At 37.5% G+C, this 26162-nt stretch overlaps 2 protein-coding genes across 3 annotated transcripts; both read left to right on the forward strand.

Annotated features, from left to right (window-relative positions):
• Positions 1–509: 509 nt before the first annotated feature.
• LOC110694401 (cytosolic Fe-S cluster assembly factor NBP35-like) lies at positions 510–10510 on the forward strand. Of its 2 annotated transcripts, none has more exons than XM_021871570.1 (4): positions 510–808; positions 6598–6663; positions 7034–7135; positions 9410–10510. In XM_021871570.1, the coding sequence occupies exons 2-4, from the start codon at positions 6618–6620 to the stop codon at positions 10324–10326; spliced, it is 1065 nt and encodes a 354-aa protein (XP_021727262.1). In that variant the 5' UTR covers positions 510–808; positions 6598–6617; the 3' UTR covers positions 10327–10510. The 2 variants fall into 2 exon arrangements, with proteins under 2 accessions (XP_021727262.1, XP_021727264.1); XM_021871572.1 differs by lacking the exon at positions 510–808 and adding an exon at positions 4268–4302.
• A 2403-nt stretch (positions 10511–12913) lies between these two features.
• LOC110694402 (cytosolic Fe-S cluster assembly factor NBP35-like) lies at positions 12914–14095 on the forward strand. The gene has a single exon (XM_021871573.1). It carries the CDS (start codon positions 12929–12931, stop codon positions 13871–13873), a length of 945 nt encoding a protein of 314 aa, XP_021727265.1. The 5' UTR covers positions 12914–12928; the 3' UTR covers positions 13874–14095.
• Positions 14096–26162: the final 12067 nt, after the last annotated feature.

Below are 26162 nucleotides of genomic sequence, written 5' to 3' on the forward strand. Positions count from 1 at the left end.
TGATGATTGCTGATTTGTAGATCACAAATTTAGAGAAATTTACATAACTTTTACAATCAAAATCGTAGCAAATTTGCATATTATGCATAATTCACATTTCACCGCTTCAAGCTTTGACGAGAATAGTGATTTTCGATGTTTTTGCATATTTCCAAATAGAGGCCTTAACAACCAGTGTTGATGTTTTAATCGTACGGCTGTTGACAAATCCTAAATCCATATGAATCCAAATCACCTTTTCAATTAATATCATAACCCTAAAAATAAAATTCTCATCCATAGATGACAATTAAAATCCCAAAAAAAAAAAAAAAACTTACGACAAACTCTCATAAATAGACAGAGCAAATCAAAGCAAAATAAAACAAAAGACATATTTAAAAAAAAAAACTGTATTAAATTAAAGAAAAAGAATAAATAAAAAAATTAGATTATTTTCGATTTAAATGACCAGGGCGGAGTCAGTAAGGGACATAGGGACAACTGTCCCCTTACTTTTATAAAAAATAAAAATAAAAAAATAAAATAAGAAGAGTAACGGACAGAAAGCCAGAAAGAAGGAAGAAAAGAAAACTGAACTCTGATAAGTGAAACCTAACTTTCCTCTTTCCTCTCTCTTCGAAGTTCGAAAATCCTCTGCCAGTCCGCCGCTCTCGCTCGTCGGCTCCACTCCCGGCACTCCGTCCCTCCGTCCGTCGAGTCGCCGGCGTCGCTGCTTCGTGATTCACTGCTTCGTCCGTTCGTCGGCTCGTCGCTGGACTCGCTGCTCTCCATTCGACTTCGCTCACTTCGCTAGACCCAATTCACGGTATGTAAATCTGAATTTAATCTCTGAATTATTAGTTTATTACTTGTTTAATTGTTTTATAGTTTATACTTTTTTTCAATTATTCTGGGTATTGAAGATTTGAAGTATTGAACTATTGAAATTTTGAAATGTGTTGGTTTATTGTCTTATTGAAATCTCTGAATATTGAAATCTGTTGGTTAATTGGTTTATTACTTGTTTATTCTTCTGTTTTTGTGAATTTATTGAAATAATGAAATGTATAGTTAATTTTGTGAACTTTTGATTACATTTTTTTCTCCTGTTTTTGTGAATTTATTGAAATGTATAGTTGAATTAGAAATTTAGAAATTTAGGTTTTATTATTATGTAATGATGTGGAATTGTGGAATGTGGAAATTGATATATATTTTTCAATTTAATTAGGAAATGTCAAAAGATTCACCTAATTCAAACAAATCCAAGGCAACTAGTAAACAACCCGATCTTCGACAATTCTTGTTTAAAAGACCGAAACTCAATGAAAATGAGTCGAATTTTAATGTTAGGTATTAACCAATTTGTGTGTTTGAGTTTTTTTTTTTTTTTTTTGTTTTTTTCTTTTCGTTAAGTTTTTTGTCAAGTTAAAGCTTTTTGTCCCACCAAGTTGAAAATCCTGCTCCGCCACTGTAAACGACCAAGAAAACTAAAACCGTATAAGAGAGAAGAGGGAGGGGACAAAACAGAGAAAAGGAAGCGTCAAAAGATTTCATTTGTTTTGTGAAGATGGTACTTGAGAAAATGGAAAGATGGAAGGAAAATTGATACTCTGTAATTTGTATGTTGTAAAAGAGATTTACTTTTAATTTCAAATTTCGTCATGACCCATAATTGGACAACCTCATGACCGTATTATGACCCGCCCCATTTCTTTACTAGATGGATTTAACTCTTTTATAACTGGGGCAAGTCAGGACTTTTAATGGGGTTCTGACCCATTAATTAGCTCTAATTGTCAACAGCAAGAATAAAAAAAAAGAAAAAATTCATGGGAATAATCCCACCTTTAGGCCGTGCGTTTTTAATAATCCCACCTTTGGAATATTTTTAAATAATCCCACCTTTACCCTCAATCTGCTCCCAATTATCCGGTTACCTGTAAGGTAATTTATTATTTTTTGGGTTTGAAGTACACGTGTTAGTATTTAAAAATATTCTTTTAGAGGTGTCATCAAGCAAGGAAGAGGAAGAGGCACAGAAATCACAGTCGACATCTACACCGTCGTCGTCGCCATCGAGATAGGTCAGGAAACTCAGGAGAGAGGTTACAGAGAAAAGAGGGTTAATAAAATATTTTTAAAATGATTTTTTTTTTTAAAAAAAGGGAGTGAGGTTGGAATTGCAGCAATCATCAGGGAGGCCAGCCAGCCACTGCACTCTATCGGAGCTTGCAACAACCATCAAATCGGAGCTCGCCGAATTGCAGCAACCATGAGAGAGGCCGGAATAGGGACGGGGGACGGTGAGGAAGGTCGAACTCGAGCCGGGGAAGGGGAGGGAGGCCGGAATAGGGATGGGGAAGGGGAGAGAAAAAATAATTAATTGAACCACCCCAGCCAGCCCCATTACCAACACCACTGGCCACCCTAATCCAGGCCCTCAACTGAAACAACCGTAACCCAGCCTGTCACCGTCAACAACCTCGCGCTCACCAGAAACAACCCTAACCCAACCCCTCATCATCAACAACCGCTCACAACATCAATCGAAATTCATAGCCCCACAAATCGCAGCAACAAGCATACAACTTAATTAGAAATAGGCAGCCCCATATAATCGGACGGCCCCACATAATCGGACGACCTGTGGTGTTTTCGGCGAAGAGGGAAGGAATATTGATACTCTGTAATTTGTATGTTGTAAAAGAGATTTACTTTTAATTTCAAATTTCATCATGACCCATAATTGGACAACCTCATGACCGTATTATGACCCGCCCCATTTCTTTACTAGATGGATTTAACTCTTTTATAACTAGGGCAAGTCAGGACTTTTAATGGGGTTCTGACCCATTAATTAGCTCTAATTGTCAACAGTAAGAATAAAAAAACGGAAAAATTCATGGGAATAATCCCACCATTAGGCCGTTCGTTTTTAATAATCCCACCTTTGGGGCTCGATCTTTTTTAATGGTAACAGGTTACATGACACATAGCGGCCTGTGAATGGTCAAAAAAATATATTTTTTTTAATTAAAGTTAGATATTTTAAAAGAAAAAATTAAAAAAAAAACTTTTTTTTCCCATTTCCCCATCCCCTTTCCCTTCTTCCCAGCCCCACCCCCTTCATTTGAAACCACCAAACAACCACTACAGCTCCACCCCCTTCATTTAAAACCACCGCAACCCTACTCCCACTCCCCCTTCACCTGAAACCAACCGCATCTTACTCCCCCTTCACTGAAAACACCACAACCCCACTCCCCCGAAACCACCGTAACCATTTTCAACCTTCTCTTCCCCCGAAACCACAACAACCCCCACTCCTTCGCTGAAAACACCACATGCGGTCCGATTATGTGGGGTCGCCGATCATATGGGGCTGCCAATTTCGAATTAGGCTGTATGCTTATTGCTGCGATTTGTGGGGCTACGAATTTCGATTGATGTTGTTGGCGGTTGTTGATGGTGAGGGGTTGGGTTAGGGTTGTTTTTGGTGAGCGCGCGGTTGTTGACGGTGAGGGGCTGGGTTACGGTTGTTTCGGGTGAGGGGCTGGGTTAGGGTGGCCAGTGGTGTTGGCAATGGGCTGGGATGGGGTGGTTCAATTAATTTTTTTTTTTCTCTCCCCTTCCCCGTCCCTATTCCGGCCTCCCTCCCCTTTCCCCGGCTCGAGTTTGACCTTCCTCACCATCCCCCGTCCTTATTCTGGCCTCCGTGATGGTTGCTGCAATTCGGTGAGCTCTGATTTGATGGTTGTTGCAAGCTCCGATCGAGTGCGGTGGCTGGCCTCCCTGATGGTTGCTGCAATTCCAGCCTCTCTCCCTTTTTTTTTTTTTAAAAATCATTTTAAAAATATTTTATTAACCCTCTTTTCTCTGTAAAGGCCAAAAACTCAGCCTCTCTCCTGAGTTTCCTGACCTATCTCGACGGCGACGACGACGGTGTAGATGTCGACTGTGATTTCTGCCTCTTCCTCTTCCTTGCTTGATGACACCTCTAAAAGAATATTTTTAAATACTAACACGTGTACTTCAAACCCAAAAAAAAATAATAAAAAATTACCTTATTAACAGGTAACCGTCGCCTGGTATCATTGTGAGCAGATTGGGGGTAAAGGTGGGATTATTTAAAAATATTCCAAAGGTAGGATTATTAAAAACGAACAGCCTATAGGTGGGATTATTCCCATTAATTTTTCTTAAAAAAAAAAACCCGGATAAACGTTTCTCTCTCTCAGTTCTCCATTGAAGCGCACTTGACGTTCTCCATTGAAGCGACCTCTAATACTTGTATCCTCCATTGAAGCAGCTTCTGAGGTAAGTTGTTTATTTTTGTAACCATCATATCAATTTCATAATCTAGGGTTTATCTTTTATCCATTTTATTTAATTTAATTGTCAGTGTAGTAAGTTTAGGGTTCGAAAATCTCAACTATTGGTTCTAATTCCTAAGATTATGAAACATTATAACCAGCGATTATGTTGCTAGAATACAAAATTATGAGACTAATTTGGTAATTGAATCAAATGTCCCTAAAATTATTTGATAATTGAATCAAATTTTGTCGTTAATGTATTGCAGAACCCTTTAATGTTACGATTCAACTATGAAATTACGTATGACGTTCATTTCTTCAATTAAAACAATATTGATTAAATTTGATAGATTGGTGAGAAATCGAATCAGAAATAATTGATGGGGAAGTTGCAACTTACAAATAATTGGTCTTCTTACTCATATACTTGGGAATAAATCGAATATTTTGATTGAGGAAAGGAAATTTTGATTCTAATGTTATGTTTATAACTTTTTACTTGTGGTTGTCTTTTGGATATTGGAAGTATGCTAGGGTGAAAAGATTTGAATGTTGTTATTATATGTGAAAGTCATTAATTTGCTCTTGTTTCATTATTCATTTCTAATATGAAATCTAATGGTGACTGAAAGATAGAATCTGATATCGAAGTGGGTTGTTGCTTATTGTATATCCTTTATTCTTTGAATGTTTTTAAGCTAATTATTTTGAATAAAATGAAGTGGTGATACTCAATTTTTGTTGATGTTTCCATCCCAAATTTTACAGCAGGGCTGTGATGAATTATTGGGAATAAAATACGGGAAGTAGTTACTGATATGTGAACCGGTGGAATTGAGTTCATTGAAATGACTATACTTAGAAGAATGTGTTTTCTGTTTTTTTTCAGATAATTATATGTTATTAGTAATTTTAAAATATATCAACTTGAACTGTATAAGTGTTTGTAGTCTTTAGATTGGACCATTGGACTAACAGCTTGTAATTGGTAAGGCCTACCTTTAAGTCAATTGTGGCTGGAGCACTTTCAATTTTAGGGATGCTTCTGCTTTAAGTTGACAAGTTTTGAATTTGTGGGTGTGTTATTGGTTTAAACATTGGAAACCTCCTGTTTTTCAGTCGCCCAAAATATGGAGAACATTGTCGGTTTATGGTTGAATATGCTAGTTAAAGGTGTATTACAATGGGTGTGTGCACATATTAGATTTGTCATGCTTATTGTAGCCTTTGGGTTCTCTTGCATCAAGTTTTAATGGAATGATTATCAGAAAACAAGTGAAAATATAGTATTTCTTTTTATTGTAGACAAGCTCTGAACTTGTTTTGGGCGATGTCCGGTTCAACTTATTTAAGCAAATAACTTTTATTTTTGTTTGTTTATCACTAAATTTCTTTAATTTGTATTAATAATTATGAAATTTTCTCATTTGAGAGGTTAAACATTATATAAATTTTATGACATCTCATTTGATAATATTTTTCTTCCTTGAGCATTAGTGTACAAATAAGGTCCAAATCTAGATTCTTTAGTCTTAGTCTTATCCTGGTGTCTATGAAATCATAATTTATTTTTAAAATTCCTTTAGATTTTATCATTTCCTCTTTTTTTTTTTTGATTGTTTCTATTTCCATCTTTGTCGTATTTTCTTACATGAAATGTATATTGTTTTACATATGGAAAACTTTTGAAATAAGTATGATTTACTAATGGTTTTCGTTGATTCAGTATTATTATAGAGTACTTCGGGAAGTACTTTGGTGGGCTTTAACAAAGAAAGGCATTTGATATGTATTGATATATTAGGGCATGTATGTGGGAGCTAGCGCAGTTATGTGGTCTATAGTATAGGAAAGACAAAAGGGCTCCTTATTACAATCGGAGTACGTCATGATTTTACACATGACCCTTTTTATATCATAGTTTAGTATTGCCAAAGGCAGTTTAGCAATGTAAGACAAACTAGTTAGGAGGCTTAAAAAGTGGCAAAGTGATGGGATTTTGAGGGGTAGGCAAAGACTTGGAGAAAACCAGGAGGAGTCCTTTGTTGGGTTTCCACATTATACCACCCTTGTTTTCTTGCTCCTTGTGTATTCTCTTGTCTTCTCCAACTTTCACTCTCACTTTTCTTTTTTTAAGTTTCAGTAACTATCTCTTTATTTTTCCTGTTTCATATTTCGAGAATGGCTCCTTATGGCGATTCACGATGGCCAAGCACATATCTTTTTGGGACTATGTCTTTCTAGTTGTTGATTTTTTTTTTATTTTTTTTTTTCGTGTTTTGTATTGTAATTACAGAAGTTTTACAGCGGTAAGTAATGGAGAACAGTGGGAACGGTGACATTCCAGAAGATGCAAATGAACGTAAGTTTTCTCGTTTTCTTCTCCGTTGATTTCGTATATTGTCCTTGTTTAGCAATGATCGGTTTGGGGTTGGCTGGTCCATTTGGTCAGTGTTGATGTTTATACTAATCAATCTTTTCATTTTTGGCTAAAAAAAGCAGGAGTAAATAAGTCTCTGCAGTTAGTTTATACATTTAGCAAAAAATACCTTTGACAAAATATATACTTTTTGCTGTTTGAACTTTTGAAGAAAGTAAAAGTGATAAAAAAAGGCTGGCCTAGTTCCGTTTATCAAACAATATCAATATTAAACTTTTCTAAAGCTACACTAATTATTAAGGTTTATTTCTTAAACTACTTGTTAATATTTAAGTGTCTTTTTTGCTATCAGACTGCCCGGGTACACAATCTGAAGCAGCTGGAAAGTCGGATGCATGCCAAGGCTGCCCAAATCAACAAATTTGTGCCACTGCACCCAAAGGCCCTGATCCAGGTACGTAGATGCTGGATAAGCGGATTGCTATTGAGATAATACTTCGTATTAAAATAGAGTCAGATAATTTGAAATATGATGTGCTTTGAAATTCATTTTTACGTACGCCACTTGATATTGGATTGAGGTATAGCTTTTTCACTCAAATATTACAGAGACGTGCATACATCAAATGGAACATATTCAATATTTTAGAGTATTTAGATTAATGTTACAAAAATAGATGAGTTTGTTTTGTAATTTGAAAATTCGCATTAACCTATATTATTCCATGAAATGGCACATTATGAGCATTGGTATTCTTGAAACTAGAGTCCAATGGTGTACATTTTGTTTTCATGTTGTGTGGCTCTGTACGTGTACTGTTGTACAAACTTGGGTGATTCATAATTTGAGACATTTGGTTGTTCTCCCCGGGAAAGAGATGAATAAATAACATGCTAGTTGTTAGCTTGTCTAGTTTAGTCTCTTAAACATCTAGTGAATGTGATTACTTTGTTGTGTGTTTATATTTGTCAGAATGCTTTGTAGTTGTATGGGTCACCGGTGTGGACATGGATTTTTTGGATTGAAACTGCATGTTGCTTTGGTGTGTGTTTACTTATTTAACAGTTTGTTCCTCCTCTTATGATGCCCTAAGATACATCCAATAACATTGACATTGTACACCCATTATTAAAACTCCTTTACAAAAGCCGTTGTATTTCCGTGTTGTTAATTTTGGCTGAATTTCAAATTGTTGGTCTATGGATAAGTATAGTACTTTGGTTGGTGCACTGAGTGGGTGGTAGAATATCAAATCAATCAATCAAAGCCTTAATCCCATAAGTGGGGTTAGCTACATGAACCACAAGTGATTATTCCGTATAGTCATCCACAAAAATGTTCCTCCTCCATCCCTTACGATCAAAATACCTCTTCTCACTTAAATTTAAATGCTTCATATCCTTCCCGACTCCTTGCAACCAAGTCATTTTCGGCTTCCCTCAACCTTGTTTAACCTCTCCATGATCCCACTCTTCCACTCTTCGTACCGGTGCACCATGGGGTCTCTGTCTTATATGCCCAAACCAACGCAAGCGATTTTCCCTTAGTTTGTATGCAATGCCTGCGACACCCACTTTCTTGCGAATAACTTCATTTCTGATTCTATCTCTTAGAGTTTTCCCGCACATCCATCTTAACATGCAAATACCTTGGTAGAATATCAAACAATGTACTAATTTGTTAATCTTGTTAGTTGCAATTTAATAATGGCTACAACAACCGTTTGGCTGGAAGCTTCCTAATGTTTTATGACATGCCCCCCCCCCCCCTTTGGGGATTCTCCCCTGTGTTTGACCCTGGTTGTATAATTATTGTGTTTGCTCCATTTCTGCAGTACCTCCTTGTTTGTGCTCGTGTCCCTTCACCTAGGCTTCTTACTTTACTGCTTTAACTTCACATTGACCTGGAATTTGTACATGCCATTGACTTGTTTGCTAGATCTTCATGAATACTATACTATTATGAGACAATTCCATCTAGCACAATTTAATTTATAGGGGTCAATGGGTTTAGGGCTTGAACTTGCTATCTGCCTTGGTGAATCTGATGCTTAAATTTGTAGCCTCTCGCGTTGCAACTGATTTTTATTCACTTTGCCTATAATTTACGAGCTTTGGGTACAGATCTTGTTCACTTCCTTCCTAAATGCTTGTGACATGCACCTTAATTGTCTGGGGATCTCTCGCATTTCTTCCATGACTTTGATAGAGAATAAGAATTTTGTTTGACTGTATTTGTCTGTTTCTCCTGGCAGTTGGTCACAGTCTAGGCTTTAGTGGGGCTATTGTCATCCGAATTGGGCTCCAGTGAACATAGTGGTGGTACGAATGAGGACTGAATTATTAATTTTTATTTTTCCCTGACTTGTTTAAGTGATTGTATAAATGAAGTTTTTATTTACTGTTAATGATACCCTTGCTCACTTTAACTTTACACCTTTTTTCAAACTTTTTCAACCGGTTATCTTGTTATGTCCTTTATTCTTTTTCGGACGATTCCTTATGACGATTCATGTTAGCCAACCCCAAATCATTTTGGGACTAAGGCTTTTTTGTTGTTGTAATAATGTTACCCTTGCTCTCTTGTTGTTGGACTGGGTAATGCTATAATAATTATGTTGGTTCTCCTTTATTGCCATTTTTTTTTTGGTATTACATTGAAATATGGTATGTCCAAATGTTATTATTCCAAGACCTCTAATGGCTATGTTTTTCCATCCTTTTGCAGACTTGCTTCCAATAGCAGAGAGAATGGCAACAGTGAAGCACAAAATACTGGTTTTGTCGGGCAAGGGAGGGGTTGGCAAGAGCACATTTTCTGCTCAGCTCTCATTTGCCTTAGCCGCCATGGATTACCAGGTCGGTTTACTTGACATAGACATCTGTGGACCGAGTATACCAAAAATGCTTGGCCTAGAAGGGCAAGACATCCATCAGAGCAATCTTGGATGGTCTCCTTGTTACGTTGAGTCCAACCTTGGTGTTATGTCAATTGGTTTCATGCTTCCTAACCCAGATGAAGCTGTCATCTGGAGGGGCCCTCGCAAGAATGGTCTTATCAAGCAGTTTCTCAAGGATGTGTATTGGGGAGAGCTTGATTATCTTGTGGTTGATGCTCCACCGGGCACTTCTGATGAACACATTTCAATTGTTCAATGCCTTCTGGAGACTGGCATAGATGGTGCCATTATTGTCACAACTCCACAGCAAGTATCTTTGATTGATGTACGGAAAGAAGTAAGCTTCTGCAAAAAAGTTGGAATTAATGTCCTTGGGGTGGTAGAGAACATGAGTGGCTTATGCCAACCATTGAGAGATATCAAATTCTTGAAGCCGTCAGGTACTAGTGAACAGAGTGATGTCACCGAATGGGCTTTGCAATACATGAAAGAGAGAGCACCAGAGTTGCTGAATTTAATGGCATATAGCGAAGTTTTTGACAGTAGTGGTGGTGGTGCCATGAAGATGTGTCAAGAAATGGGGGTCCCTTTTCTAGGTAAAGTGCCATTGGATCCCCAACTATGCAAGGCAGCTGAAGAAGGCAAATCCTGTTTTGAAGATCAGAAATGCACTGCGAGTGCTCCTGCACTAAAGAGCATCATAGAAAAACTTATCCCGAAAAGAGCAGCAGAGAATGGTGTATAGAGTATATCTTTTGTCTGTTTTGTTAAGTTAAGGATAGTCTTTTTGTTGAATGTGAGCATATCCATATGAATGCCCGACCCTTTCTTTGCTTTGTGTAATTGGTTTGACTATATATGTTTTTACCCTACTTGTATCAATTTTTGCTAATTAAACAAAATCCGGCACATTACCTGCTTTGACTATATCTATTGCTATCAATGCTGAGTTTAATTTTAATTTTTATACGCAATATGTTTTGGAAGATGCAATACAATATTGTGCTCAGCTGCTCACTTACATGTACTTTGTATGATGTAGGTAGGAGTAGGGCAGGGGCGCAGGGCATTCCAAAATTCCAATATGTTCAGAGGATACTATAGGAAACGCTTGATAATAGTTGAGGACTTACTCATAATTGTTTTGCAACTAGAAGCGGTTGGGTTTAATAATCTTATCGAGTTGAGTAGTCGTGAGCAACTCGAACTTGACTTGGTTAAAACCCATTCAAAAACTTGATTCAAATTTGCTCGGCTAGATATGAAACACTAATGATCACAAGTTGAACAAGCTTTAGCTCGAATTGATACGCTCGTGAGCAATTTGATAACACATTTTATACAACGTTATTACAATACACTTCGTTAGAGTTATTTTCCTTATAAAAAAATTGTTGAGTAATTTTCTATGAATAATGTCCATGATACCTAGAAGAACCTAAACCTTAATAAAAGATCGTGAGCTACTCGATTTCACTCGAAACTTTAATGAGCACGAGTCGATCAAGCTATTACTGAGCTTTAGCGAGTAACGAGCACAAGTTGAGCACGTGTAAAAAGTTTTCGAGTCGAGTAATGTACTAACATCAATATCAAGTTCTAATACCGAAATCAAATTAAAACCCACTTGTTAAGTCCATTACTATCAACAATTACTCTAAATTTTCCTTTTTAAATTTTCCTGCTTTGGTGTGTGTTTACTTATTTAACAGTTTGTTCCTCCTCTTATGATGCCCTAAGATACATCCAATAACATTGACATTGTACACCCATTATTAAAACTCCTTTACAAAAGCCGTTGTATTTCCGTGTTGTTAATTTTGGCTGAATTTCAAATTGTTGGTCTATGGATAAGTATAGTACTTTGGTTGGTGCACTGAGTGGGTGGTAGAATATCAAATCAATCAATCAAAGCCTTAATCCCATAAGTGGGGTTAGCTACATGAACCACAAGTGATTATTCCGTATAGTCATCCACAAAAATGTTCCTCCTCCATCCCTTACGATCAAAATACCTCTTCTCACTTAAATTTAAATGCTTCATATCCTTCCCGACTCCTTGCAACCAAGTCATTTTCGGCTTCCCTCAACCTTGTTTAACCTCTCCATGATCCCACTCTTCCACTCTTCGTACCGGTGCACCATGGGGTCTCTGTCTTATATGCCCAAACCAACGCAAGCGATTTTCCCTTAGTTTGTATGCAATGCCTGCGACACCCACTTTCTTGCGAATAACTTCATTTCTGATTCTATCTCTTAGAGTTTTCCCGCACATCCATCTTAACATGCAAATACCTTGGTAGAATATCAAACAATGTACTAATTTGTTAATCTTGTTAGTTGCAATTTAATAATGGCTACAACAACCGTTTGGCTGGAAGCTTCCTAATGTTTTATGACATGCCCCCCCCCCCCCTTTGGGGATTCTCCCCTGTGTTTGACCCTGGTTGTATAATTATTGTGTTTGCTCCATTTCTGCAGTACCTCCTTGTTTGTGCTCGTGTCCCTTCACCTAGGCTTCTTACTTTACTGCTTTAACTTCACATTGACCTGGAATTTGTACATGCCATTGACTTGTTTGCTAGATCTTCATGAATACTATACTATTATGAGACAATTCCATCTAGCACAATTTAATTTATAGGGGTCAATGGGTTTAGGGCTTGAACTTGCTATCTGCCTTGGTGAATCTGATGCTTAAATTTGTAGCCTCTCGCGTTGCAACTGATTTTTATTCACTTTGCCTATAATTTACGAGCTTTGGGTACAGATCTTGTTCACTTCCTTCCTAAATGCTTGTGACATGCACCTTAATTGTCTGGGGATCTCTCGCATTTCTTCCATGACTTTGATAGAGAATAAGAATTTTGTTTGACTGTATTTGTCTGTTTCTCCTGGCAGTTGGTCACAGTCTAGGCTTTAGTGGGGCTATTGTCATCCGAATTGGGCTCCAGTGAACATAGTGGTGGTACGAATGAGGACTGAATTATTAATTTTTATTTTTCCCTGACTTGTTTAAGTGATTGTATAAATGAAGTTTTTATTTACTGTTAATGATACCCTTGCTCACTTTAACTTTACACCTTTTTTCAAACTTTTTCAACCGGTTATCTTGTTATGTCCTTTATTCTTTTTCGGACGATTCCTTATGACGATTCATGTTAGCCAACCCCAAATCATTTTGGGACTAAGGCTTTTTTGTTGTTGTAATAATGTTACCCTTGCTCTCTTGTTGTTGGACTGGGTAATGCTATAATAATTATGTTGGTTCTCCTTTATTGCCATTTTTTTTTTTGGTATTACATTGAAATATGGTATGTCCAAATGTTATTATTCCAAGACCTCTAATGGCTATGTTTTTCCATCCTTTTGCAGACTTGCTTCCAATAGCAGAGAGAATGGCAACAGTGAAGCACAAAATACTGGTTTTGTCGGGCAAGGGAGGGGTTGGCAAGAGCACATTTTCTGCTCAGCTCTCATTTGCCTTAGCCGCCATGGATTACCAGGTCGGTTTACTTGACATAGACATCTGTGGACCGAGTATACCAAAAATGCTTGGCCTAGAAGGGCAAGACATCCATCAGAGCAATCTTGGATGGTCTCCTTGTTACGTTGAGTCCAACCTTGGTGTTATGTCAATTGGTTTCATGCTTCCTAACCCAGATGAAGCTGTCATCTGGAGGGGCCCTCGCAAGAATGGTCTTATCAAGCAGTTTCTCAAGGATGTGTATTGGGGAGAGCTTGATTATCTTGTGGTTGATGCTCCACCGGGCACTTCTGATGAACACATTTCAATTGTTCAATGCCTTCTGGAGACTGGCATAGATGGTGCCATTATTGTCACAACTCCACAGCAAGTATCTTTGATTGATGTACGGAAAGAAGTAAGCTTCTGCAAAAAAGTTGGAATTAATGTCCTTGGGGTGGTAGAGAACATGAGTGGCTTATGCCAACCATTGAGAGATATCAAATTCTTGAAGCCGTCAGGTACTAGTGAACAGAGTGATGTCACCGAATGGGCTTTGCAATACATGAAAGAGAGAGCACCAGAGTTGCTGAATTTAATGGCATATAGCGAAGTTTTTGACAGTAGTGGTGGTGGTGCCATGAAGATGTGTCAAGAAATGGGGGTCCCTTTTCTAGGTAAAGTGCCATTGGATCCCCAACTATGCAAGGCAGCTGAAGAAGGCAAATCCTGTTTTGAAGATCAGAAATGCACTGCGAGTGCTCCTGCACTAAAGAGCATCATAGAAAAACTTATCCCGAAAAGAGCAGCAGAGAATGGTGTATAGAGTATATCTTTTGTCTGTTTTGTTAAGTTAAGGATAGTCTTTTTGTTGAATGTGAGCATATCCATATGAATGCCCGACCCTTTCTTTGCTTTGTGTAATTGGTTTGACTATATATGTTTTTACCCTACTTGTATCAATTTTTGCTAATTAAACAAAATCCGACACATTACCTGCTTTGACTATATCTATTGCTATCAATGCTGAGTTTAATTTTAATTTTTATACGCAATATGTTTTGGAAGATGCAATACAATATTGTGCTCAGCTGCTCACTTACATGTACTTTGTATGATGTAGGTAGGAGTAGGGCAGGGGCGCAGGGCATTCCAAAATTCCAATATGTTCAGAGGATACTATAGGAAACGCTTGATAATAGTTGAGGACTTACTCATAATTGTTTTGCAACTAGAAGCGGTTGGGTTTAATAATCTTATCGAGTTGAGTAGTCGTGAGCAACTCGAACTTGACTTGGTTAAAACCCATTCAAAAACTTGATTCAAATTTGCTCGGCTAGATATGAAACACTAATGATCACAAGTTGAACAAGCTTTAGCTCGAATTGATACGCTCGTGAGCAATTTGATAACACATTTTATACAACGTTATTACAATACACTTCGTTAGAGTTATTTTCCTTATAAAAAAATTGTTGAGTAATTTTCTATGAATAATGTCCATGATACCTAGAAGAACCTAAACCTTAATAAAAGATCGTGAGCTACTCGATTTCACTCGAAACTTTAATGAGCACGAGTCGATCAAGCTATTACTGAGCTTTAGCGAGTAACGAGCACAAGTTGAGCACGTGTAAAAAGTTTTCGAGTCGAGTAATGTACTAACATCAATATCAAGTTCTAATACCGAAATCAAATTAAAACCCACTTGTTAAGTCCATTACTATCAACAATTACTCTAAATTTTCCTTTTTAAAAAATAATGAAAAACCCATCGGAATCTAACCTTAAACGCAGTACTCCGTAATGAACTACTTTTAACAAATTCAACCCGATATTGATGTTGCTCACCAATTTTGAGGAGCTTGTCTAAAGGGAGTATCGTTATGCATTTCCTTATGCATAACAAGGGGCATTTTTGGGTTTTCCCAGGCTTTTTAAAGGTTTGGGTGGATTTCCATGTCATCCCCCGTTTATATTTTTGCAGGCCCGTTTCTACTTCTTTTTTTGTATTTCTTGACTGTATTTGTACTGTATTAGTCTCTCACTCTCTCTCCTTTCTCCTTTCTCTGTCCTCTCTTTCCTGTAGCTCGTTCTCTGTCCTCTCTCCCTCATTTCAAAGCTCTGTCTTTATCTATTCGCTTCAACATGGTCTTTGGAGTTTGAGTTGAAACTTGTAATTATCTAATTATTATCTTCGTTCAAGGTGTGGTCGTCCTTGTGAAAAGTTGAAGCAAAGAACGTTGAGTCGTTTTTGTGGGTAAGTTAAAACTTTAGGGTTATTAAGAAGGAGATTGAATTGGGGGTTAATTTTGTTGGTTCCCCTTTTGATTATTTGAAAATACAAGTTTGTTAGGATTTAATAATGCAAGTTTGTTAGGGTTCCCCTTTCTGGGTTAATTTTGTTGATTTCGATTGTTGGTTTATTTGAAAATGGAAGTTTGTTTAATGGATTTTTGCTTAATTGTGCATTTCGACTTTTGAATACTGAGTTTATTAGGGTTTTATAATGCCGATGAGTTAGGGGATTAAAATTGGGTTATTGGCTACCTTGAAAATTTTGTTCTTTTAAATTGAATTTGTGGTTTTAGAATGGGATTATGAATGTGGCTATTTGAAATTGTTTGTGGTTTTTGTTTTGAACCCACTTATGCTTATATTGCTGTTTGATTTGACTGGGCTTATACATGTGTTAGTCAAAGTGCTGCCAGCCAAATTCACATTTCATATTGGTGTTTGATTTGATTGGGTTTGTATATTAACTGGAATATGGGAGTTGGTAAAGAGAGGGAAGTGGAATTAATTGTTTTTAATAAGAAAAATGACCTAAATGACTCAACTTGCTGAATTTAAACTCTTCACAGAAATGAATTTCAGTATATCATTTGGGTAGATTAGGGATATGGTTACGTTTCATGAAGTTGGGTTTCTCTACAAGTCTACATGTATATCTTCAACTTTATGATCTATATTTGCTAACCGGTAATTATGTGGTTGTGATACGGACCTTAGAGAAATTAGTAATACTTAGTATTATAAGTATTAAGCAAGGGAAACCTTTTAAGGGTAGTTAAATGATTGACCGCTATATTTATGATCCAATTCGTTTTCATTACTAACTTTGAGCTATGCTCTGGATCCATATATACATACAGTTTTTTGGTCTAGTACTAGTTTGCTTACATATTACTCATGTTATTTATTGTTCTATACTTTTGTTGAAGCATTTTTTTATCCCATTCTTCTTGTAAGTAGCTCTCCTCATATTCTCTTTAAATTCCCACTAGACTGATTATACTAACTGTGGCAGTGACATGTTGATGCTTTATACATGCACTTTATAAGAAAGAACAGTCGATAGGATAATATGTTTGGGATTTTGGCATGTGATTGTATTTATGCTTTTCTTAAGCTACTCAAAATTTTCCGGTGTTATAAAGTTGATAGAGCTAAGAAAAGTAATGATTACAATGCACTTACTAGGGCAATTTTTTTTTTTTTTTTTTTTATTTTCTTATTTTTCTTGCCAGACTGTAAATAATAGAGGAAATCAATAATGAATGATGCAGAAATAAAACATTTCGTCAAATTCTAGCGTGCCTGTAGCTGTAGTTGGTTGATTAGTGGACAAGTACTTGGTGCATGCCGATTCATATGCAATTGTTAGTTACCCTTTTGATGTGTTAGAATGTGTAAACTTCTGTAACATTAAACCCTTTATCGGTTGCAGATATGTGGCGGTTAATCAGTGTGTGGTCATGGTTAATCCTTAAGAGTCACTAGGTTAGTGCTAAGCAATAGCATATTAACTCCATCTTGGACATAAACAACAAATAAATGAATAATACTAGAGCCAGAGAGAGGTTGGGATCATTTGGGGAGAATAAGCTATAAAGCCTATAATGTGCACATGTGTTGGAAGTATGAGTCTAACAGAACTTTCATTGCATACTAGTTGATTAGATTTATAATGGTTCTGCACATGTGTTGACATTGAGCTTTATGGAAATGGTCGTTTAATTCTCTTTAATGTCCAGTTGCATAGTAGTTGATTTTTATTGTAGCAAGGATTGAATTGGTTTTGCACATGCCTTTGGTTTATATTGAAATGCTGGTGTTGATAAATGCTTTTGCACATGTTGAGTTCCTGGGTGTTGCTGATTAAGATAATGTAATTATGATCCTATAAAGTTATTATTGAGAATGTTGCATGATGCATGGGTGCCAATTATGGTTGTAATGATGCATGTGGTGTTGGGTGAATTGTAGTTCTGTTAATTTATCTTCAAATGAAAATGTATTTACTTTGCCTTTGAAATAGGGTTTGTTATAAAGCGAAGAAGACGATGAGGAATAAGTCTGTAGTTCAGAATTTTTCTTGGAAACGGATGGGGGTGAGTGTTCCTATGGAATTCAACTATTAAAATTGTGGTTATTTTCTTTAATATGTAAGCTGACAGTGGTTATTTGTTTTGTTATGGTACTTGGTAGTCATGTTCAAAGTCTGGAACGTCAAAAGGGGATGCTGGTAATTCAAAAGGTGTTGCTGTTAAGGCTGTTAATACAAAAGGTGTTGTTGTTAAGGCTGTTAAGGCGAAGTCCAATCTGAAAAGAGGTAAACAGAAACAAACTGCATTGGAGCCTGTTACTGAAGCTTCTGGTTCTACGCAATCGGAGTATGAGGAAGATGATGGTTAGTCATTAAGGATTACTTGAAGCAGAAGAGTAAGAAAAGGAAGTTGGCAGCAGCCTTTAAAGGCCAATCGAGAAAGAAGATCCCTAAAACTGAAGGGCAGAAGGTCCCTTGCTAGAGGGGAAGTGTTGAAGCATCATTATGACAATGTTGGGAAGGTATTCCGACTTTACTCCTTCATGGTGTGGGCTTGTAATTTGTGTCTATTTACTTGATCATTTTTTTTTCCAATAGGTTATAGTATAGATGATATGTTCATTATATATAGTGATTTTACCCCCATCCCTTGGTCATTTTTAGGAGTATTATTGGCTCTTTGGAGTCACTTTTATTACTAATATGCATTTTCTAGTGTTTTCGTAGTTTTGGTACTATTTTATAGGAAATTGCAGATTTGGAGCATTTTCCCGGACTTATGATAAACCACTACGAGCATTGGAGAATTATGACCGTATTTCATAGCCCAAGACCGATTGGGGTCATCAAATCAGTGATTAAGGGCTCGGCATAGAAGAGATCAAGGCAATGGACCAAGTACTCAAGACCCAAGAGGAAATTCGGAATTGGGCCAAGAGAAATAGCCCAAAAGTGAAAAGGTCCATGTTTGCTCGAGAGCTCGCCTGACCGGGCAAGCCCTCGCCCTGAGAAGCGCCCGGCCGGGCGAGACATATAGAAGAAAAAGAAGCCTTTGCCTTGAGTCGCGCCCGACCGGGCGAACCTCCGCCTGACCGGGCGCATGTTTCTGAAGAGTTCCATGATTTAATTTGTTTTATCTTTTTAGCCTAAGTATAAATACGTTTTGTTTTAGGAAGTTAAGCACGTATTTACACTCTTTACTTAATTTTCGGATTTAGTTTTAAGCTTTTGTTAATACTCTTACTTTCTCTCTCTACACTCTTGAGATTTATACAATTCATCATTTCCGTTTATTTTGGTAACGATTTCTTCCCTTTTATTTTCAGTAATTTTATTGCTTAGATTAATTATGTCTTGCTTAATTGCTTTGATTAGTTTAGATTTAATTATGTGTGAGTAGTTTAATTCTAGGGTTATGGGGATCCATAAATAATATGAAGGGGTAGTTTATTATTGTTGATTGTCAATGCTTGATTGATTTCCTATTGATTGATTTAATGCTATGCAATTAGATTAGACCTGTTTTAATTGTATGAGTTATGCAATATTCATTCGAGATTCGAGAGATGAGAATTGGTGTTTAGGCTTAGTTTCAATAGGCAGGTTAATTTAAAAAATGGTTAAGTCAAGATTCGAGAAATGCGATTTAATACCGGCAGATTAATTCTGTGATTGTAATACGTAGCGAAAGCCCTTTATAATCTGATTAATTGATGCATTGATAATTGATTGTTGTGTTTTACCCTGGAATATTATTTATTGGTGAACTTATACCCTAGGCCTTTTATTATTGATTTCCTCCCTTAGTTTAATTATTTTCCATTAGTTTAATTCTCATTAAAGAACAATTTGGTTACTTGATAATTTGACCTATATTAATGGATTATGAATAGAAAGACTTGTTTCCCTGTGGATTCGACCCGACTTCCCTATCTATTTTAGTTAGTGGTTTTAGGAATTACTTTTGATTAGGTGATACGACTTTAGCCTGTCAAAATTTGGCGCCGTTGCCGGGGAAACGGTTTTATTTTATTTTTGATTATTTTCTTTAGTCTTAGAGAACGCATGTTCTTTGAGACAGTTTCTCATATTTTTCAGTTTAGTTCTGTGTTTATGCCCAGGAGTTCTAGATCAGGTTACATTTCATTCGATCCTGAAATTGAACGTTCTTTTCATAGACAGAAGAACCTTTTTAGACAAGTACGAGCTACTTTCGAGGGTATTACACCTTTGGAACCCCATCTGATTCTAGTGATACAGAAGTCTCTTTAGAACTAGAATAAGAGATGACGACTCAACCACCTCGTAAGCTCAGCGATTATTCGCAGCCGTCCCTGGCAGATTTTCCACACCTTGCCCCTACACCCGATCTCGAGGGAGTACAATTCGAGATTAAACCCCAATTTATTACCATGATCGAAAGGAAGCAATTTAGCGGAGCTAAGGGTGAAGATCCAAATCTTCACATCTTGGATTTTTGCCAATATTGCAATACTATTAGGCAAGCTGGGGTCACCCAGGACCAAATTAGGGAGATTCTTTTTCCCTTTTCTTTATGTGGTAAAGCTAAATTGTGGTACAATGGTTTGTATAGAACTGCACTTGGTATTACTAACTGGGATACTCTTGCTTTGAATTTCTATAATAAATATTACCCTGCAGAGAGGACAACTTTATTAAGGAGTTCAATCCAAAATTTGCCCAAAAAGCTGATGAAAGTCTATATGAAGCTTGGGAAAGGTTTAAGGATTTGCGGAGAGAGTGTCCCCATCATGGTTTGGCGCTGTGGCAGATAATCCAAGCCTTCTACAACGGGCTTGGAAATACATCTAGATCAATACTTGACTCAGCAGCCAATGGAAGATTTATGAATCTCCAAGAAGACTTAGTAGGAACAATTATTGAAGAGATGGCAATTCATAATTCCCAATACGGGAATCCTAGAGGTTTTGCAAACAAGGGGAAACATAATGTTGATTCAGTATCCTTTGTGCAAGCTCAATAACCTCTATTTGTCAAAAATTAGATAACATTAGTACTGCTATTCCTACTTCTTTAGCTAATGTTTCTGCTGTCAATAATACTAACGATACTTTTTGTGAAAATTGTGGAATTGTAGGTCATTGGGCACAAGATTGTAGGAGTTCCATGAAGCAAGTTAATGCCTTCCAAACCTATAGGCAAAATAACCCATACTCCAATACTTATAATCCTGGTCTCCGGAACCATCCAAATCTTTCTTACTGTAGTACAAATGTTCAAAAACCTCCACCTCCGCAACAACCACAACAACAAGCACCACAACAACCACAGCAAAAATATTATCACCACCCAACCAAAGAACCCAACTATAAACTCCACCTCCATCTACTGACCCTGCCTTGTCAGAAATTAAAACTATGTTGGCTAGTATGCAAAAGCATATGCAGAGTAGGGATGCACAAATTGATTCGATCTTAGCTCACAATAAAATTATGGATAATCAAATTGCGCAACTTTCCTCTGCTTTACAAACTCGCCAGCAGGGAGCCCTACCATCGCAACCACAACAACCTACAGATCATGCAAATGCAATTACTCTAAGGAGTGGTTCACACTATGATGGGCCTCCTATGCCCAAGGATGATGAACCTATTTTAACAAAAAATGCTAATCCTGATTCTGTTATACCAAAAGATTTTGTTACTAACCCTGCAGGGCTCCAGAGTAAAACTAACATTTCTGATAATACATTGCAGGGTACAACTCCCAAGAAAATTACAACCCAAGACAAGAGTGGAGATGTACAGAAACCAGTTATCAAACTACCATTCCCCAATAGACAATTGAAGACTAAGTTGGACAACCAGCTTGGTAAGTTTCTGGAGGTGGTGAAAAACTTGCAGGTTACAATTCCTTTCACAGAGTTAATTACACAAGTTCCTGCATATGCTAAATTTATGAAAATATATTGACTAGGAAGAGTGCTTTTAATGAGGTAGAGACTGTAGCTTTTACAGAGGAATGCAGTGCTTTATTACAAAATAAATCTCCACCTAAATTAAAGGATCCTGGTAGTTTTTCTATCCCCTGTCATATTGGAAATGTCTTCATTGATGAAGCATTATGTGATTTGGGTGCAAGTGTTAGTGTTATGCCATCGTCTGTGTGTTCAAAGCTTAATATGGCTGATTTAAAAGTTACTAACATTACCTTGCAAATGGCATACCATTCTGTTAAATACCCTTTAGGTATTCTAGAGGATGTCCCTGTTAGAGTTGGTAAATTTTTTTATCCCTGTTGATTTTGTTATTTTAGACATGGCTGAGGATACACAAATTCCAATAATATTAGGTAGACCTTTCCTCCACACTGCAGGAGCCATTATTGATGTAAAAAATGGAAAACTAACTCTATCTGTCGGAGATGATAATATCACTTTTAATTTAGGGAAGGTTTTGAAAGGTCCTATGTTAGAGGAAAATTGTTGTAGTATTTATGTGATTGATGCTATTTATGAAGATAGCTTACCACAGGTCCTTGCGAGGGATCCCTTGGAGGAAGTACTTTGTGGTGATTTTAGTACAAATGAAGTTGGTATTTGGAGCAGTGAGGTGGATGCTATAGAGAAGGCTCTCGCACTTAAAGAGCTTGACTCTAAGGAGAGAAAGAAGGTAATACAATTAGTTCAGGAATCAAAACCTGCAGAGATTAAGAAATCTGAACTAAAACCTCTCCCTTCTCATTTAAAATGTGTATTTCTTGATGAGCACGAATTACACCCTGTGATCATTAGTACTGCACTTGATGACCCACAAACTTTCCAACTTCTTAAGGTTCTTCGAACCCACAAAAAGGCAATTGGGTACAGTATTGATGATCTCAAGGGTATTAGCCTTGACTTTTGTATGCACATGATACATTTAGAGGACAATCACAAGCCATGTATTCAACCCCAGAGAAGGTTGAATCCTAACATGCAGGAAGTAGTTAAGAAAGAGGTTATGAAATTACTTGATGCAGGTATTATCTATCCTATTTCTGACTCAAAGTGGGTGAGTCCTGTACAGGTAGTTCCTAAAAAGGGTGGGATGACTGTGATTATAAACAATAACAATGAATTGATCCCCACTAGAACTGTAACAGGGTGGCGTATGTGCATTGATTATCGTACATTAAATACTGCCACCAAGAAAGATCACTTCCCTCTCCCTTTTATTGATCAAATGTTATAAAGGTTAGCTAATCATAAATTCTTTTGCTATCTAGATGGGTACTCGGGAATTTTCCAAATTCCGATTCACCCTGAAGATCAGGAAAAAACCACATTTACATGCTATTATGGTACTTTTGCATATCGTAGGATGCCCCTTGGTCTATGTAATGCCCCCATCTACTTTTCAACGTTGCATGATGAGTATCTTTTCTGAGTTCAAAGAGTCTATCATGGAAGTATTTATGGAAGATTTTAGTGTGTATGGGTCTTCATTTGATGCATGTCTAGCTAATCTCACTAAAATTTTAAAAAGATGTGAAGAATGCAATTTGGTCCTAAATTGGGAAAAATTGTCACTTTATGGTGACAGAAGGAGTAGTCATTGGTCATATTGTATCTGATAAGGGTATACAAGTAGATAAAGCTAAGGTTTATGTGATTGAGCAATTACCTCCACCAGTTAATGTTAAAGGGGTTAGAAGTTTCTTAGGTCATGCGGGGTTTTATCGTCGTTTTATCAAAGATTTTTCTAAAATTGCTAAACCACTGACTCAGCTTTTACTCAAGGATTCCCCATTTGATTTTACTGATGAGTGTCTTGAAGCTTTTAACAGGATTAAGCAGGCTTTGATATCGACACCTATCATATGTGCACCCAATTAGAATCTTCCTTTCGAGATCATGTGTGATGCTAGTGATTTTGCAGTAGGACCGTGCTAGGACAAAGAAAGAACAAAGTTTTGCATGCTATTTATTATGCAAGTAAAACTTTGGATGAAGCCCAAGTTAATTATGCCACCACGGAGAAGGAGTTTCTTGCTGTGATTTATGCTTTAGAAAAATATAGATCATATCTAGTTGGTTCTAAAATTGTTTTTTTCACTGATCGTGCAGCTCTGAAATATTTTACAGCTAAGGCGGAAACGAAGCCTAGGCTCCTCCGTTGGGTTCTCTTGCACTAAGATTTCAATGTGGAAATTAAAGATAAAAAGGGAGCAGAGAATGTTGTTGCAGATCACTTGTCAAGGATCAGGTATGATGAGGGAAAGGATTCTCTTCCTATTGATGATTCTTTCCTCGATGAACACTTGTTTACAGTTGTGGAGCAACACCCTTGGTATGTAGATTATGCTAATTATTTTGTGGGTGGTACTCTACCTCTTGATATGTCCTAACAACAGAAAAAGAGGTTCCTTTATGATGTAAAACATTATTTTTTGGATTATCCTTGTAGCCGTTGATTATGTGTCTAAGTGGGTTGAAGCCATTGACACACCTACCAATGATGCCAAGGTGGTCCATAAGATTTTTAAGAAAACCATTTTTCATAGATTTGGAGTCCCTAGAGCCGTAATTAGTGATGGAGGATCTCACTTTCATGAGAGAAAGTTAGATACCCTTCTCAAGAAGTATGGTGTTTACCATAGGACGGGTTTAGCTTACCATCCCCAAACTAGTGGCCAAGTTGAGGTTTCTAACCGAGAGATTAAGGCTATTCTAGAGAAAGTGGTAGAAAAGTCTAGGAAAGATTGGAGCGATAAGCTAGATGACACCCTTTGGGCATATAGAACTGCATTTAAGACCCCCATTGGTACCTCACCCTATAGACTCGTGTATGGAAAAGCATGTCACCTCCCAGTGGAATTGGAGTATAAGGATTATTGGGCAATTAAAGAGCTCAATTTGGATGCTAAGTTAGCGGGAGAGAAGAGGCTACTACAACTTAACCAATTAGATGAGTTTAGGTTGATGGCCTATGATAGTGCATGTATCTACAAGGAGAAGACCAAAGAATGGCATGACAAGATGATCCTTCTGAGAGAATTCAAAGAGGGTGATAAGGTTTTGTTGTTCAATTCTAGACTTAAACTGTTCCCAGGGAAGTTAAAGTCAAGGTGGCCGGGTCCTTTTACTGTTAAAAGGGCAAACAAATTCGGTTCTGTGGAGTTATACGATGAACATGGTGGTGATTTTAAGGTAAATGGCCAAAGACTGAAATTATACCATGAAGGGGCTACGATTGGTGCAGTTGAATTACTTCACCTAATCGGTTCTATCTCATCTATTGAATGACATATGGTAAGAAGGTCGTGCAGGACCTAGATTAACCAGCGCTTTACGAGAGGCAACCCGTATTTTTCTTGTTTTTTTTAGAGTAATTTTTCCTTTATTTTTGTCTTTTGAGAGGAAGAGAGGGGGGGATTTAATGTTGTTTAGAGTATTTTGTACAGGTTGGAGAAAAAGAGTTAGCCAAATTTTGAAGAGAAAAAGAAAAAAAATACGGACTTAAAACACTATGGCGCGCCCGACCGGGCGAGCACCCGCCCGACCGGGCTCGAGAGGTAGTCTGTATACGAGCAATTTCGCCCGACCGGGCGCGAGAGAATGAATGATTTTGGCCAACAATTTGCCCGACCGGGCGAACATCCGCCCGACCGGGCGCGATGGCGCCCGACCGGGCGCTAGAGGAAGCAAACTTGAAACTTGAAGACCGCCCGACCGAGCGCGAGCCCAGCAATTTTGAGTTCGTCAAATCGCCCGACCGGGCAAGAGGTCTCCCGACCGGGCGAGCCTCTATTTCTCCGTGATTCTCTTCTTCTTTCTCCTTTCCTTTTCTTTCTTTCTTCTTTCCTACTCTTTCCACCATTGTTTTTCTCTCTAAAAACATCAATTTTCTCTACTTTCTCTCTTAGATCTCTCCTCCAATTCTAAGCTAAAATAAATTTTTTTTACATCCTCTTACTCCTCTCTTCATTCTCTACATCTCTATACCAATTTGGTTCGATTTTGAGCAAAGTTATTTGAAGACCCAAATTCAAGATGACCACAAAGAGGGCAAGGATTTAAAGTGGCTGTGGTTCGGGGTCGAGTACTTCATATGACCCGAATTTGCAACTAGAACAATGGCCGACGATTAGGATTACAACCTCAACGCAACGTCAACGTCTCATCAACCTATACGAACGTGAGGTAAATCCTTCTCGGTGGTTATATGAGCAAGATAGACGTTTCATGAATGATATCGGAATGCGAAAATTTGTTGATATGTATTATCCGACTTATCGTGAAGTTACATGTGAATTTTTGTCATCTTTGAATGCAGTTCAATCAAATAATGGACCAATTATGCATTTTAGGTTGAACAATAGGAATGTTAGTTTAACCTATGTTGAATTTGCTAATTTGTTTGAACTTGATCCCCATCCCCCTACCCAATGGCATGAGGATTATAAGGCCGATGATACATACCTTGCTTTGTCGGGCAAATCTTGCCCAAATTCACAACATGCTAGCGCCCTCCCTTTCCACCACCCCGTCCCTAAAATCTTCCAAAGGTTTTCGGGGTTTTGTTTTCTAGCTCGTCATGAACCCCACAATGCCCAAACCAACGAGCTAGCTATCCTTGGTCACCATGTGTATGGGTACGGGAAATCGAACATTGCCCGATATATTATTACCCATTTGAGTAGGCACGCCAATGCCTGTAGTAACAATGCCAAGACCCCTATTCATTGTGGCGGCCTAATAACTAGGATAGCAATTAAGAAGGCGGGGTTTAGTGAGTCTAGATATGAGGGGTTGACCAACTGT

The sequence above is a fragment of the Chenopodium quinoa genome, unplaced genomic scaffold (genome assembly GCF_001683475.1).
Source record: "Chenopodium quinoa cultivar QQ74 unplaced genomic scaffold, ASM168347v1, whole genome shotgun sequence".
Lineage (NCBI taxonomy): Eukaryota > Viridiplantae > Streptophyta > Magnoliopsida > Caryophyllales > Amaranthaceae > Chenopodium > Chenopodium quinoa.

Bases quoted from the DNA above. Each gene is read 5' to 3' on its own strand.
- LOC110694401 (XM_021871570.1), top strand. From the start codon at position 6,618: ATGGAGAACAGTGGGAACGGTGACATTCCAGAAGATGCAAATGAAC. The intron at 6,664-7,033 runs GTAAGTTTTCTC...TTTTGCTATCAG, and splicing joins TCCAGAAGATGCAAATGAAC to ACTGCCCGGGTACACAATCT. The intron at 7,136-9,409 runs GTACGTAGATGC...ATCCTTTTGCAG, and splicing joins ACCCAAAGGCCCTGATCCAG to ACTTGCTTCCAATAGCAGAG.
- LOC110694402 (XM_021871573.1), top strand. From the start codon at position 12,929: ATGGCTATGTTTTTCCATCCTTTTGCAGACTTGCTTCCAATAGCAGAG.